The 16,528-nt window shown below is 39.4% G+C and overlaps 1 protein-coding gene across 1 annotated transcript; it reads left to right on the top strand.

Annotated features, from left to right (window-relative positions):
* Nucleotides 1–2,054: 2,054 nt before the first annotated feature.
* Nucleotides 2,055–12,344, top strand: RFC3 (replication factor C subunit 3). The gene is made up of 9 exons (XM_048081208.2): nt 2,055–2,213; nt 2,726–2,863; nt 3,995–4,062; nt 6,859–6,956; nt 7,610–7,791; nt 8,034–8,170; nt 8,280–8,378; nt 9,467–9,536; nt 11,180–12,344. Exons 1-9 carry the CDS (start codon nt 2,127–2,129, stop codon nt 11,369–11,371), a joined length of 1,071 nt encoding a protein of 356 aa, XP_047937165.1. The 5' UTR covers nt 2,055–2,126; the 3' UTR covers nt 11,372–12,344.
* The last annotated feature ends 4,184 nt before the right edge of the window (nt 12,345–16,528 follow it).

The raw sequence follows: 16,528 nt of genomic DNA, 5'->3' as shown, positions 1-16,528 counted from the left end.
GATAAAAAGTACTACAACTGCAATGCTTCATGCAGGCCCAGATTTTAAAATTGTAAGATATTTACTTAAGAAAATAATCCTGTTCATCTCTTTAATTACTTTTTAAGGCAGGGAACAGCTTAACTGAGAGCATGAACGTAAGCACATACTTAAATGCATTGCTGAGGTAGGGCACAATTCCCAACATTTTCTGCTCAGGAAAATAAGAAATCCTAAGGAAATTTAATGACCTAATAATAAAAAGAGTTTAGGATCATTTCAAAGCTGCTAGGCGTCTTCAGCCTATGATCTCATTGGGAGCTGGAAGTATCTAAAAGCCTGCTGGACTGAGTCCTACCTGTTTAAGTATAACCTCATCCAAAAAGGATTTTGTTTCACTGGTACTTTCAAAACCCTGGAGAATCTGTCAAAGCACTTGCTAGACGGTGACATGCATCTGTAAATACAGTATCTCTAGGGGCTGGAAAAACAGTAGGTTATAAGGAGTTATCACAGAAATTGCAATTAAGTCTAGCATGACACTGATAGACACAAGAGTAACACATCACTCAGAAATTATTAAAAATTGAGGTAAATGAACAAAGGATCTGAAAAAGCTTGTAAAGGCTAGTCATAAATATAACTAACCAAAGGGAACAACAAGGGAAATTAAGCAGTCATGAAAAAGAGAGGGGAGAGGACAGCCACATGAGAAACACTGTAGACGCACAAAATGCAAACTTAGAAAAGGGCAAGGGAACTGGTCACTCTGTGGTGCTGGGCAGAAGAAAGGGACTCAAATGTACACACAGGCCAGATATTGCAGCTGCAGCTTTCACAAGCTCAGTCATGCGTAAGGACGGTGCTGACAAAGCAGTATAAAGTTAATTTTTATAATTCAATCTGCAAATAAAACTGATTCATGAGCGTCTAGGAGAGTACGCAATGTTTCAGAAACACCTAACTTTACTAGTTGATGTGCTCTCTTATTTTGCTCCCACTAGGTTTATGTGGCCTTTAGGAGTAACTTGAATATTTAGGATAACAAAGCTATTACATGCATTCTGGCTTTCTGACTATGTGAATAAATGTAAACATGGAACGGATAAATAGGAAGTCACATGAACTCCTAATGTATCTTTTTTTTTTTCCCAAAAGTTATTTAAGTACAAAAATTAGGCTGACACATTTTAGCCTATGCATGCGTATAGCGATGCTTTATGACTTTAAGTAATTTTTCTGTTTTCAAATCGTTTGTGCACGATCATTTATCAGGGCTACCACATAAAGAGTCAAAGTAAGACCTCCTCTTGTACACGGGCATTCTGTTCATAAAGCCACACGCTTTGTTTGTAAATTCGCAGTGTGGCACACCGATTACGGGCAACCCACTGATCCGTAATGAGTCTGCAAGCCTGGGACGACACAGAGCGAGACAAAGCAGCGGAGGAGCGTATGTTCCCCCGACGCAGGACACCGGCCTCTTGTTGCCCGCCATCTGCAGAGGTCAAGAGGCCTGATGTACACTGATGGATCAGGGCAGGGGCAGGCAGGGCAGGCGAAGGAAGCCGTTTGGGCTCTTTTCTGCCTGCTCCGGATCAGGGGCAGGGAGGGCAGGCCGAGAAAGGTTTTTGGGCTGCTTCCTGCCTGCTCCTTGCTGCTTCCTTGCCCGCCAGCTCGCCTTGCCTCCCGCCGCTGGCTGCAGACCACAGCTCTCCCCTCAGACATGCTTTCTGCTGGGCCTGCTGCGGGGGGCCAGCACCCCCCAAACCAAGTGTTTGTGTATGATTTGTGGACAAAACGAGCCTGCCACAGGGTCGGTGCCCTGAGCGGGTCCCTTGGAGTTGGGTCGCATTTACGGTGCCTTCCGACCCCATTCTGTGATTCTGTATGACTAATGACTACAGTTGCAGCGAGCAGGAGCACAGCCTTTGTGTCTTTACACGCAAAACCCAGCAGGGCGCGATGGCAAAAATTATCATTCACGGGGGTGAAAGAGCCCCCAAAACGCGGGTGGGGGTGCTCGTCGGGGGAGGGGCAGCAGCGCTCGTCCTCCTCGCCGAGTTTGCATCCGCTGCCTTTTGTCCCCGGGCAGCCGCCGTAGAGGGCGGTTGGGAGCCGGGTCTGCGCGGGTCTTTTCGGCCGCCATGAGCCTGTGGGTGGACAAGTACCGGCCCGGCAGCCTCGGCCGCCTGGACTTCCACCGGCAGCAGGCCGCGCAGCTCCGCTGCCTGGTGAGGGGGCGCCGCGGGGCGGCGGGCGGCCGGGGGGCGCGGACCCTCCGGCACGGGTTCGAGACCGGGCCCGCCGGTTCGCCCAGGCGGCGATTAAGCACCTAATTACCTAATTAATATGGTCATATATAAAGGTTCTAGAGCGTACAGTGTATAAGGAGGAACGTATATACGTGTACATGCACACCAGAAGTGTTTATGTGTGTATGTATATATGTATATACTTCAGCCCTAAGTTGTCACCCTGGAAGCAAATGCATATTTTTGGGGGGGTGTTTCCAGTGAAATGGGGTTACGTATTGTTTTGAGGGGCAAATATGTTCCAAAGGAAATAGTATTGAAGGAAAGGAGTTCACTTCATCAGTTCATAATTTAACTAGTATGTTGGGACTGAGCAGTACCTGGAGAAGTCATTTCATGTAAACTTCAGTGAGAACGGTTATATAAATAATCTCTTTTAACATACGGAAAGTAACTATTGTGGCCAACAAATCTTGCTGCTTTGTGTTCAGGTTCAGTGTGGTGACTTCCCCCATCTCTTGGTGTATGGACCGTCAGGAGCTGGAAAGAAGACGAGAATAATGTGTCTGTTAAGGGAGTTATACGGTCCGGGTGTGGAAAAGCTGAGGATTGAGCATCAGAGTATAACGGTAAAAAAAAAAAGTTCACTTCCCCTGCAAAGCACTGTGGATACTTGTATACTGACATCTTTCTCTTATAAGGCCTTTATTTGAACTTAAAAATGTGTGTCTGTGTTGTGCATTCGGTATCTTTTAGCTTATTTATACAATTAACGAAATTAGTTTGGTTACTTGAACAAATACTTTTGCCAAGTATTCTTGTTCCTTTAAGTGTTCATGGGTTGTTGGTGGTTTTTTTTTTGGTTTGTTTGTCCAAACTAGTACAAGTAAAACAGCGTCATGTGTAGTAGACTAGCTCTCAGTTAAATATACAGAGTTTCATTTGTCTGTAAAAGCAGGTTTTTTTAATCATTAACACAGCTTTTCTTACATATGCAAAGTTATACTTGAAAATTGAAACTTGTGTTTTGATCCCAATAGTAACAGCTTCCTCATTAGGAAAAAGTCAGCTTAAGCTCTACTTGCCCTGGTTTCAGGCACTTAATTAGTTATTATTAAAAAGTTATTTATTCACAATCATTGTTATGGAAGGCTTAGTAATCAAGGAATTATCAAACTTTATTTATAAGTAGGTCATTAATGCTCGCTTTTTAATCCTCAGTAGTGGAATGAATGTAATACTTGGACTGGGTGATATAAATATAGGGTGTATGAAACTGTTCAGACCCAAGTTTAGGGGTTATATAAATACTGTTACATTTATGCAGCTTTTTCTCCAAAGCGTTTCTCTGTGTGGACAAAGTATCATATATTTTGAATGGCTGATTCCAGTAATGAGATTCGTTGATACAAAACTCAGTAAATGGAGTATGCATTAATAATCACCATTACACTATAATCACCATTAGTGTTTGAATCATAGAATGGCTTGGGTTGAAAGAGGCTTTAAAGATTGTATAATTCCAACCCACCTGCCCTGGTTTCTGTTTTATAGGGTAGTTGATGCATCAGAACTCCTTTTCTCCTTTGAGGGTGGGTTGTGAGAGGTAGGAGATGCATAAGGCTAGTATTTGAGTGGTTGTTTGGTCTGCGGGACTTAACAGTTTTCCAACAACCTAACTAGTTATAATCTGTAAGATCGATATTTCCTTCTGACTTTAGAACTCTTTCTGAAATGTAATATGGTTACTTTCTACATAGGCACCTTCTAAAAAGAAAATTGAAATTAGCACGATTGCAAGCAATTATCACCTTGAAGTTAACCCAAGGTAAGTGTACAGTTAAAAAAAAAAAGTTCCACTTTAAATATAAGTCACTAGCCGTATTGTAAGTTGTTTTGAACTATATAAGGGCCTGATCACCCAATTTATTGCCTGAGCAAATTAGATATTGGCTTGTAGGTTTGGGCAGCACGTGAGGGCAGGGAGAGGATTTTTAATTGAACAGCTCTAAATGAACAAACATTTGGATTGCTGTATAATTAAAACAGTAATGTTCTGCTTAACCAGCTGGATCAGCATGCAGATGTAGAGGACTGGGTACCGAGGAACAATTCTGGATTCATAAGTTTAGCCATTTGGGTTGCAAATGAGAACTTTTGTTGGAACCAACAACCCAAAATTATTACTTCTCTTACAAATACAAAAATAAAGTAAATTGAAAGCAAGCAAGGTTTACCTTATAACTCTTTTAAAATAGTATAAAGCACAGAGTTTTAAAAACAAAGCAACAACAACAAAAAGCACCCACTAAATCCTGGGAGTCCTGTTATGAGGGAAGTCAGATGTTGATTTAAATGGCAGAAGCTGTAAGGGCGTGTTGTATGTCTCCTGTGACAGTTGTGAAATTGCTGATGATAGTTCACTGACCCAGAGTAAATACTTGTATTTACCTGAAGCCCTTTAATGTTACTTTAAATCACAAGACAGTAAATGTCTTTGTGCAGTGGTAGGTTTTGGTTATGGTGGCTTTGTTGTCCGAGTTGAAATTGTAAGACATTGAGTATCCTGAAGTAACTTGTAACTTTGTGCTTATCACTAAATCTTTTCTTGTGTTGCTCTGTGTTTCTATCATACAGCGTGGCCTTTAAAAGCTTGTTTTGTTGTTAGTCTCTGTATATTGATCAGTGACTATCTGCTGGTATCCTGGTGTGGCCTCAAACAAAGCTGAGATTTTTACTAATAAACTATATAATTAAGAATAAACAGTAATAGTGAATATATCATCTTGGTGATATAAAAAGTCTGACATTCAGTCTTCTGCTCTGACAGCCTAATGCAACTAATGCTTCTGTTACTCTCTAGAGTGCTTCAGTTTGAAACATTTTTTTAAAAAGGTGTTTTATTTTAAATTTGCAGCAGTTTTACACATGCAAGTATTTTATTGCTAATATGTAGGTTCACAAGCTTTAAGTGATGGAATAATTGTCATTGTCATGTTTATTTCTGACCAGACAGTGAACCTACATGTGCTGGTTAATGTTTATCAGTGTGGTTTGTGAATTTTGATTGAATAATAGTATTGTGAAATAATGTAGTTCATCCTTGGTAACGTGGAATGTGATAAATGGCTATCGGGGAAAGGAAATTAACTCCTGGGAAGGGGTAGGACTCTACAGGCGTCGAATTTCTTATGGAACTTCATTAGATTGCCTCCTTTTGGAGGAAAAAGAATGGTTCTATCATCTGAATTCCAAAGCATTGTCTCGTGGTCACTTGAATAGCTCAAGTAGATATTCTAAAATGGGGTACCCTGAGTAAGTGAGTAGTGAAAGAATATGGAGGGGTAAAAAGTACATTTGTGTGGTAATTCTGCCTTTGCTCATTGTTTTCCTGGAACGTTTGCTGTGGTTGCGTAGTATCAAGGGTAATCTATCACCATGAAATCATGACCCTGGATTCTCTGTTACTGCAAAAAATACTTTATTTTAAATATTAGGAAACTGTTTTCCATTTCCAAAAGTTGATGTGAGTAGAACTAGATTTTTTTTTTTTCTGTAATCATAGTCCTGTTCCCTTGCTGAAGGACAAATCTCTTGGACCGAGTAGGCGCTTCAGTCTAAGTCAGCATAGCCTGTTCAGCAGATTGTGAACGTTGAGTTAACGTGATGCTTCTGTCCATCCTGCTGCCTTCTCCTTGGCAAAGAAGGGGAAGGTCGGGTGGAGTGGTGACTCAGGCAGGGCAGATGAGTGTCCTTTTTATTTGCTTGCCAGTGAAACATTGCAGAGCTGCTTCCTCTGTGAAGACAACAGTCTGAAGAGGCTAAGGACTGTTTTTTTTTCCTCCTCTTTTCTGTGCTGCTTCAGTAATAGAGCTGACAAGTCAGTCACCCCAGTGGCTGTCAAATCTGAGTCAAGCGTGCTGAGCTACTGACTTAGGAGCTAAGAAAGCTGTGCAGTTGCCAGTGAGGGGATAGTACAGAGAAGAGTCAGGAAGGAGATCAGCATGTATTTCCTCTTGTTTTCCTGCCTTCTAAGAAAAACAAGCCTGCCAGCTGTGCTCTAATGGTATCTCAGTATTAATCTTTTATTAGTAACTTTTTATAACTTCACTGTGTCTGCCATTCAAATTTGCATTAAGCATGTGGTTTGTTCATAGCATGACATCTAGTTCTAAGGGAAAAATAAAGTGTTTACATCAGTCCTTTGAGTCAGGCATCCTACTATGTGGTTACTCACTTTTTCTTTCCACGATGGTGGGCAAAAATGGTCACAGTAAGTGTTTGTGTCCAAGTTGAAGGTGACAAAAGGTTTGATTTCTCATGCCAGAAAAATGTGTTTTGTTTTAGTAAGTTGATAAAAACATTTGACAACAGTTTTGCTACTTCCAAATACAGTGTGACTAATCCAGCCATGCCTTCACAAAGTTCGAGTTTTTTTTATTACTTGGGAAGGTAACTTGTAACCAAATGTGTGTGTTGAGGTTAATTCTAACCTCAATAGCTTCTGAATTCTTCTGTCATTCTTGGATAGTCAGTTGACCAAAAGGCTGCTTAGGAGGATGTATTTTATATGCAGTGTAAAGCTGTTGTTTTAAAACAAGTTCTATTCAATCTCTTGATGCAGTGATGCTGGAAATAATGACCGTGTAGTAATTCAGGAACTCTTGAAGACAGTAGCACAATCCCAACAGCTTGAGACAAGTACTCAACGTGACTTCAAAGGTGAGTAAAAACAGTGCAAAACCAGTCGAAGTATTTTTGAAACTTTTTTTTTCCTGAGATTTCAGGTGACTGAATCTGCAGAAAGTAACTAAAAAAGTTAGCTGTTTTGTATTGAGTGTCTCTTGATTGTTCCAAAGCATTATTGAAATATATCTTTTCTTTTTCTTTGTAGTTCCATGGAAAGGCCCTGCATCTGCCATAACAAGGCAGCTTTCTGCCCCTCCTTTGCTAAGATAAGATTTTAGCTTCTTAATATAAAATACGTTGAGGGGAGTCTTCAAGAAATGTGTGGGGTTTTTATATAACCTTATGCCATAAATTCTTTTTGCATTTCTTACTTAGAATTACTGTAAGAAGTTACTGCACTTATTATCAGGTTGAAAGCTTCTACGTCTACCTGAATTACTCAGCACTGAAGTGTTGCAGGCCCTACTCTAAAGAAATGGACATTCCAGTACATAAGTATAGAGTATGAGGGAGTGGCAGACTACACAAGGCATGCTTGTTGTCTTAATCTTGCCTTATTTTCCTGCCCGTGGAACTGTGCTGCTTGCATAATTCATTTTAATGTTATCACTTATATGTCAAAGTACTCATTTTATTAAGGTGATCTGATATGAAAAAAAAGTGCACTTCTTTTTACCCTTTTTCAGTGGTGCTGTTAACAGAAGTCGACAAACTGACTAAAGATGCCCAGCATGCTTTGAGAAGAACAATGGAGAAGTACATGGCAACCTGCAGGCTGATCCTGTGCTGCAACTCCATCTCAAAAATTATAGCACCTATTCAAAGCAGATGCCTGGCCATCCGAGTGCCTGCTCCCAGCATCGAAGATGTACGTTGAAACAGAAGCAGTAATAAATCCTTTAAAACTTCTTGCCAGATGAGTTCTTGTTGTGGGCTTCTGAAATGTTTTATTTTCACCAAGTGACATAGTTTTTCTTAGTGGTGGGTGACTTGTCAGGCACGTCACTTGAAAGAGTGGTCCATCTCTAGTTCAGAAATTTTTCACGTAGGAGAACCTGTTGGTGCTAAACTGTTTGCTAAATGTTGCGCTCTGTGCTGTTTCCCATCTAGATCTGCAATGTATTGTCCAGTGTGTGTAAGAAGGAAGGCCTGACTCTTCCTCAGGAACTGGCTCAAAGGCTTGCAGAGAAGTCTGGCAGGAATCTTCGGAAAGCACTGCTGATGTGCGAGTCTTGCAGAGTACAACAGTAAGTGACTGCTGAATATTAATGTAAACTATGCCTTTAGACATAGCAATCAACTTCTGTATCGTTGTTTGAGTAGGTGACAGTTTGCTTTATTATCATCATTATGCAGGTATCCTTTCACTGCTGATCAAGACATTCCTGAAATGGACTGGGAAGTTTATTTGAGAGAAACTGCAAATGCTATTGTCAGTCAACAGACACCACAAAGGTAGATGAATAAACATGCTTACATTTATAAATTATGTATGTATGTTTGTTTTTTTTTCTTGAACGTAAGAAATGCCGTAGTTAAAAACATGCCATCTTTAGTTATCTGTAATTTTCTGACGTTGTACTGGAGTTTGTAGCTTAGTGGATTACAAGGTTAGAAATATAGCCTCTGTGACACTGGAGTAAGTCTCTGCTGTTTATGCAGCGGTAGTGAGGCTTGTTTTGAAATGGTCTATCCATTTCTAAGCACCGCACTGAAAGGTTTTAGGCAAATTCTCGAGTCTGGAGAAGATGACCAGAAATGATCAGAGAGATCATTGAATAGATAGAGATAGAAAATACGTAGAGAACATGGCATGTATGGAAGCAGTGAGACTTAGAGAGAACAGAGTGGGGAGATGTGGAAAGACTTGAGGAGAAGAAAGTAACGTTTTTCATGATGTTCATGGTAGGAAGGCTCAGAAATAATGAGGTTAAGTTGCAGTAAACTTCTAATTAGCCGTATGTGTTTCGGGAATAATGGAGTGTCTTGAGTGTTTGTGGCCTTTCTCTTTCAACTCAACTCTTTTATGTTCATTTTTTTGGTTAAATCTGTAGGTGGTTTCTGGTCTTCATTCTAATGGTGAACGATCAATTTCCCTGCCTTTTCTGTACAATGTGTTGCAGACTTGCTACCAAAAGTGATCATAAGTTTAGCTGAGTACTATGCTGTCCTTTTTACTTTCATACTTAAAGCTTTTGTTTCACCATCTTTAGCGTAATGTGACTTTGTGAAAGAACTTAGGATGAAGCGTTTTATTTTTCAAGCACAGTGGGAAGTGCCCTCTTTATTATTTCACTTTGTGTCTCATACATGCAGCCTGCTTCTTTTAGGCTGCTCCATATGTTACTTGATGTCATTGAAAATCTTGTATAGAATTCAAATGTCGATAGCCTCTCAGTATCAGAAGTTGAGAATTGATAATTGGATCATTTTCTACAACCTGATCATCTTGCCCACACTTGACAAAATGACTACAGTAAAAAATAGTAAAAAATTGTATGCTTTGTGGGTATACATCTGATATTTTGTTGTCTTTCCAACAGGCTTTTAGAGGTTCGTGGACGGCTTTATGAACTCCTAACACATTGTATTCCTCCTGAAATTATAATGAAGGTACTTCAGCTATCTAGCTCTTAATGTGGTAGAGATATAAACACTGAAAATCTGTTTTTAAATGGAAAAAAAAATCAAAAATATCCAAATATAGAATGAAAGTTGTGTTCTTTCCAAACAGATGTGAGTGACTTCAAGATGCTTTTCTTTTCTGTGTTTCTTCCTATTAAGTAACCAGAACAGTCCAGGTCATCACTTTTAAATCAGTAGCTAAAGACCTTGTTCCTGCAAACATTGTTCCATAGCATTCAGTTCACAGGATCCTGAGTGTATCTACTGGACTGTTCTGTTCATGCCTAAATATATTTTGGAACATGGATATGAGTAGTGTACATCTTGAGGGCAGGAAGATTCTGTTCTGTAACTAGTGTATTTTTATCACAGCATTCCTTGTTCAGACCTCTGTTGAATGGCTTTACTGGACTTTACTTTGTGATCATTGACAGCAACATTATAGCTGAGTAAAACCCAAGGAGGACATGCTTTGTCCCCCTGAAGATTTACCAGGTCATTTGTAATTTTCTGTACTGAAGCATAGGTGTATTTTTATGGGCTAGTTTTGATTCAGTTTATTCTCTTTTGTGAAAGTTCTGTTATATATTCAGTATTTGCTATGTCCTGTTGGAGAGGTTCATGAAGGAAAGTAGAGCAGCAGGTTTCTTCAGAAATCTTGTTATACTATTAAAAAAAACAAACAAAAGAATAGGACACGTGTTTTTATTTTAGGCAGGGTGAAAAGATGCTAGAAGGAGAGGGGGAAAAACAAACAAACAAAAAAAAGAAAACCCAGACCAGAACAAAGGACGAAGGTTAAAGATAAGGTTTGCAATTTACCCTGGGTGGATATTGCCATAGACAAAATCTTTTTGTCACATTGACTTCTGCTTTGTGACAGTTGCAGTAGTGACTTATCTTTAACTTTTCTTGCTAATGGTGAGTTAGTAGTTCCTGCATTGCCCTGTTTGAGGACTCTTGTCTTCAAGCCAAAGGTGTCCTCTGCCTACTTCATAAACCTGAAATGTGCTTGAGATACTTCTCACTTAATCCCAGGTTTTAATAGAGATAGACTTGCAGTGATTTTTTTTGTCTCAGACCAGAAATAGTGTTTTTTTTTTTTTGCCGTGATGGAAGTAATTGTAAAGTATCTTGTGTGTCTATATACATACACAACTCTGTATATATAGCCTTTAAGCCATTTCCTTGTTGTTAACAACAGCTTATTACTCTTTTTGATCAGTGATGTCAAGATAGGAAATAAGTGATCTTAACAAACCTGTGTCTTTGTAAAATTCTCCTTATAGTGGTGTGCCTGCATGCAAGTAGAGTTTATAGCATTTGGAGATGAAGCTAGTTTATTTTCATCATTAAGGCATGAGCAGTTCCCTTATATGATTTTTCTTGTCTAAGAATATAACAGTTAACTTCTGTTTTGACATGAATTATTTATCCCGGAAGAATATTCTGAAGAGACACAGTTCCATCAGTCTAGTCCTGTCAGAGAGGTGGTGTAATGATTCTTAAACATCTTTTCTGTTAGATTCCTGACTGAGCTGATGGTCATTTACTTAGCTATTTCCAGAAAATTGAGGTTATCCTCTTTAACAGAAAGAGTGTAATTTTTTTGAATGCTGTCTTGCTTTTAGGGTCTTCTGACAGAGCTTTTGAATAACTGTGATGGACAACTGAAAGGAGAAGTTGCACAAATGGCAGCCTTCTATGAACACCGCTTGCAACTGGGCAGCAAAGTCATTTATCATCTTGAAGCATTTGTAGCAAAGTTTATGGCAATTTACAAGAAGTTTATGGAGGATGGACTAGATGACATGATGTTCTAACCGTGATGCCTGGAGCTGCATACAGAGTCTTTGTATCATGATGGCAGTAACATAGCCAATAAATGACATGGTCTACTTGTCCATGCTTGATGGCACATGGATATTGTTCAAAGTTATTTTGTTATTCATATAAACTACAACGAACTGGAGAAGAGAGTTCAGTTTTAGAAACCAGATGGATTGTTAACAGCATCAAATCTATTGGTAAATTCATACGAAATACTTTTGTCCTTTCCAAAAGATAACAGGTTGCCTTGGAAGCTGTATAAGATCATAGTCTGCCTGCAGTATTTGTAAGCTTACGTGAAGAAGAGATGCTGCATGTTGGCTTCTTGAGTGTTCAAGGCCAGGGCTGTAAGCAAAAGATTTTATACATACATATCCATGTTGTGGTAAACTCCAGTTTGAGGAATATATATATTTTCTGCCTAGTCACTTACACGTCTTGTTTATTTGGCTTTTTTGTTTTTTAACCACAGTGTTTTTTATCTGTGGCATGTTGATACTGAATGTTTTTTGACTCCGTTTGTAAGCCGTTGTATTGAAATTGGGTGAATAATGCTTCTTCATTGCTTGTATATCAGTTTGACAACATTGAACTTTTTTGTTTAGAAAGAATGTATCCATATAAAGTAGGGCCACTTGCTGGCTGACACTTGCATATTTGTTTTAACACACACAACTACACAACTTCAGATAAAGATTATTCTTTTGATTCTGGTTTAACCGATGGTCAGTTTTCAAATTTTAACAAAAACGTCACTTTAAGATGTGAAAGAATATGTAATGCTTTCTTTTAAATAGTAGAATAAATTGTAAGAGAATATGAACAACAAATTAAATGCTGAATTAGCATATGTGATAACCTTAAATGAATGTACATTCCGGCTTTATGACTTTAATTTGATGTAGAATATCTTTCAGAAAGGTGAGACATGCATCATCAGGGAGACACTGAAATAAAAGAAGTTACCAATTTATGCTGCAAGTCTTTCACACGTTATTTCTATGTCCTGTGGTACCCTAAAAAATGACTAAATTGATGACATTCGTAGCTTTCATTTTGCTGATTTAGACTATTACTAGATACTTTTAAATACACATAAATGTATTAAATACTGTTTCCTAGTCCCCTTAATTAAGCCAGAAAGCATTTAGATTTTGAGGACTTCTTGAGTCAGAACTAGTTATATGTAATGGCTTTTTTTTTTTTAATTAAGGGCCTCTCTGCAGTAATTGATAAAGAATCTCCCTAGTTTTCTTGTCAAAGGGCAAGTGTCACTGCTGTTCTCTGGGAACTTGACCATCCCCGTGTATGTCGTTAACACACAGCTTACCTTCCGTTTCATTCTCACGAGACAGTGCTGGCCTGCTTTGTGCCCAACTGGTCTTGAAATTAAGGAAATCTAAAAGATGGGCTCTCTCTTCCATCTGCTCTTGTCACGCAAAGCTACAGCAGTGGTAGTTTGTCAAGATGGTGAGAGTCTTGATTGACTGATGGAGATCCTGGAAAATCATTATTTTGTTAATTCTGAAATAAATTACATTAGCAGAGTCAATAATTGTGGAAATGAATGCTTAAATATCTTACAAGACAGAGCGCAAGAATGGGAGAGGGGGGCATAATTACTGCATGTACTGATTGCTTGCTGTTTCAGCAGACTAGTCTGTACCTATTTTCAAAAGCCAAATAAAATTTACCTTTTGCCTACTCTAACTCCAGGATGTGATGACAATGGTAAGTGACACCATTTAAAAGTGCCCACTGCCTCTTTTAATCAGCTGTCCCTGGAAAGGGTGCTACAGAAAGGGTATGAAGGGCATCCTGAAGCTTCATGACAACTGCCTCCATGGCCCCATCCTGCTTCCTAGGAGTTAAAGCAGCTTTCTGTACAGGTAAGCAGAAGTTAGCTATCTTGGTATTTTATTTTCTTGTCTGATTTAGCATCTTGTTCTGTGAACCATTCTCATAAATGAAGCATCTGAGTTCAGAAGTTGGTAAAGCAGGCTTGGTCCATGTCACTGTACCGTTAAGAACCAATGTAGGAGAAGAAGAATGGTTGTAGGGATTTGTGAAATATTGTGTAATACAATCCATGTGGAGGGTGAAGAGGCAGGAGCTGGATAGTACTTGGGTCAGCTGGAGATAGAGGAGTGGACTGCTGCTTGAAAAGACCTCAGCTGCTTCATCCAGGAGACTGAAACCCCAACATAAAAACCCCAGCATAATGGTGTGGCTGTTCTTGCTGCCACTTTTTGAATGGTTTCATTTTTATGCTCTTATCTCAGGTGAAACAAGTAGTCGAGGATGGAAAAATAGGGTAATGATCAGATACAGTGGTCATCACTGTTCTGGAAAGCCTGTACTTTCTCCTGTTGATCCTGCTCTTGTCTTTTCATATTCCATAGCCTAGAACATGCAAACTTAATAAACAAGCGCACTGTCTCATAAGCCTCTGTACATGTTCCCTCTTCCTACAGTAACTAACTTTTAAGGGAAGAAGTGCTTCAGTATCCATGATCAGTAAGAAGTGTACTGTTTGGAGTACCTCCTCAGAGACTAAGCCTCTTTTGGGTAGCTGTAGCATTTACAAAGAAGCTGTGTGGTGTAGAACTGGGCTTCTGGGCTGTGCTGGAGGAAGCAGGGGGCAAATACCCCCCAGTTCCTCCTCATGATGCCCATCGGCAAATGGGGCTGATGGGACTGCAGGACCAGGTGGCTATTAAACAAAAAGGAGACTTTGGCTATTTTTCCCCTTACGAGCTTACCATGTAACAGCACTATATATGTCTTTTACCACAAAAGCAGAACCTTAGCCTGGTAAGCAAGGGTGTTGGGGTGGGCCTGGCTGCCTTCACAGCCTTTGTTTTGTGCAACTGAGTAATAGTGGCATGCCAGAAGTATGCTGAGCACCGCACACCGCACCTGCCTGACAGATCAAGTGGGAGAGGCAGTCAGATAGTCTTTTAAACACGGAATAGCACAGGATCAACCTCTAGACGGTCTGTTTCTTCAGCTGATTTCATCTTTTGAGACCTGCTTAGAAATGCTTCTGAATTGCATGCTGAGAGGATTACCCCTGCTTTCATCCAGCATCACCTCCTGCTAGTTCAAAATGAGAACTTCAAGCTGCTCTCACCCAGGTGGGACTTAAACGCTGAACAAGTCTGAGAGGTTGCACGGGAGTCAGCTTCACAGTAGCGTAGAAAACTAGGGGTGAAACTGATTTAAAAAAAAAACTAAAAAATCAAGAAACCAGACAGCAACTACATTAGTCAAAATGCTCTCTGCTCTGCAAAGATCAGCTGTGCAAAGGGTGAGTGGTGCATTCAGGCTTCTTTACTCCCTATTTCTAAACTCAAAGTATTAACTTCTGTAAGAAATATTTTTAAAATTATATATTTTTTAGGCTTCCGTGGTAAACAACACTACTTGAGCATTAATCATAATAAAAATGTCATGTTTGGAAGACAGATTTTAAAAATTTATTTGATTAAATAAATTCACATTAGCAAAGCTGACACGAGGAACATCCCCTTCTTTATGGAAGAAGTAGCCTGATTATTACAGGTTAGAAGGTAAGGTAGATAAGAGAAGAGTTCATTAACGCAAATTTTCCTTCCAGTGCAGGGAATTCAAGATTATTATAGTTCATTGATATAAAATAATAGCTGTAATTTGTCTTGTTGGAAAGAGCTCCAGTATGCTTGAGCAGTCTTTAATCCTTCTTGCTTAATGTCTTGTGCCTGCACTAACAATTAGTGCTGTATGGATTTATTGCATTGGATTTCAATCAATGACCCGAAACAAAACCCAGAGTTGTAGCCTGCTAAATAAAAGTTGTCTTAAAATGACAGTGAAATGTGCTTCTAGTTCTTGAAAGTCTAAATACTTCTCTTGATCGTTATTTTTCATATGCAGGGAAGGAAAGCAAATATGTAAGCATGCAAAAGAAATCAAAAGAAATCAACTCTACTGTTGAATGTGCCCTGCAGACTAATCAATAGTATGTCATCCAAGTTGCATGTCAGGCATTAGCTGCACGTTGCAACGTGGTGTAGATTAAAGAGTTTGCTATTAACTTCAATATGTTGAGAAAAGGACTCAGATTTTTCTGTCATCAAAACTGAAATTATATTCTGTCCAAATTAGTTGAGACAACCAGGCCTGCCTAGTCATTTATTATTATTTTTTTAAACATTGGATGCTTTGCTCATCTGAAAAATAAGCCTATTAGCCATTAAACATCCCTATAACAGATTTTCTTCTACATTTGTGTGTGGCATGGGTACTGAACTTCTGGAAGAACTTGTGCACTCTGTTTCAGCATTCCTTGAGCTAGTAAAAATTGTAGAAGGTGTGTTTCCTGTTCACGTTCCCATAAGGGCTATATGGCAATTCTGTCATGATTTACTCTTAAAATACCTTTCTTGGGTGTTTTTAGCCTCTTCTCATGACACTATACAGTTAGGAGAGTGTGGATCAAGGGCAACTGACAGCAGAGAGATGGAGACCTACTGTCACCTCCCTCTTCTGGCTGCCCCAGTGTTTCCTCAAGAACATTTTCTTCTTTTTGAATAAGACTCTTTACTTTGCTATATTCAATGTGCTGCTCTTGTTTGTAAGTCTGTGACAGACAGTGAATGGACACGGCTTTACCATAGCTAAATGTTGCCAATACGGGCTTTCACTGCAGGCAAGCCAGTGCTCTTCTTTTAAACTTGCAACGCCATGTTCATGTGAAATGATTTGTTGTGCTAAATTATGAAAGGGACACTTAGCACAGTCCTGGTCACAATGAGACGTTAAAGGTATGCCAAAATAAAGCAGACATTTTGAGAAATCTATGGCATATTTTTCTGTGCTTTTTGCCGCTGGGAATTCTTCTGTAAAATGTTTTCAGTCTTGAGTAGGAAGGAAGGCAAGAAAATCAAGAGCCCAATCAAAAAGAAGAAACAAAGAAGTCAGAAGGATGAAGCAGACAAGGACAGATCCTGGGGGAGGACAGGTATACTCATTAATTGTATTTACATTTCAAAGACAAGCTAACTGCAGTGTTCTTAATCATAGCTTACACTTGGGTTCCCTGCCACACACCATGAATAATATGCTTTGGTGGATAGAATATGCAACCCAATTCTTCCACTTTTAATTTC

The sequence above is a fragment of the Anser cygnoides genome, chromosome 1 (genome assembly GCF_040182565.1).
Source record: "Anser cygnoides isolate HZ-2024a breed goose chromosome 1, Taihu_goose_T2T_genome, whole genome shotgun sequence".
In the NCBI taxonomy this organism is placed as follows: domain Eukaryota; kingdom Metazoa; phylum Chordata; class Aves; order Anseriformes; family Anatidae; genus Anser; species Anser cygnoides.
Note: the sequence above shows the minus strand (reverse complement) of the source record. Positions and strands in the feature narration are given on the sequence as shown.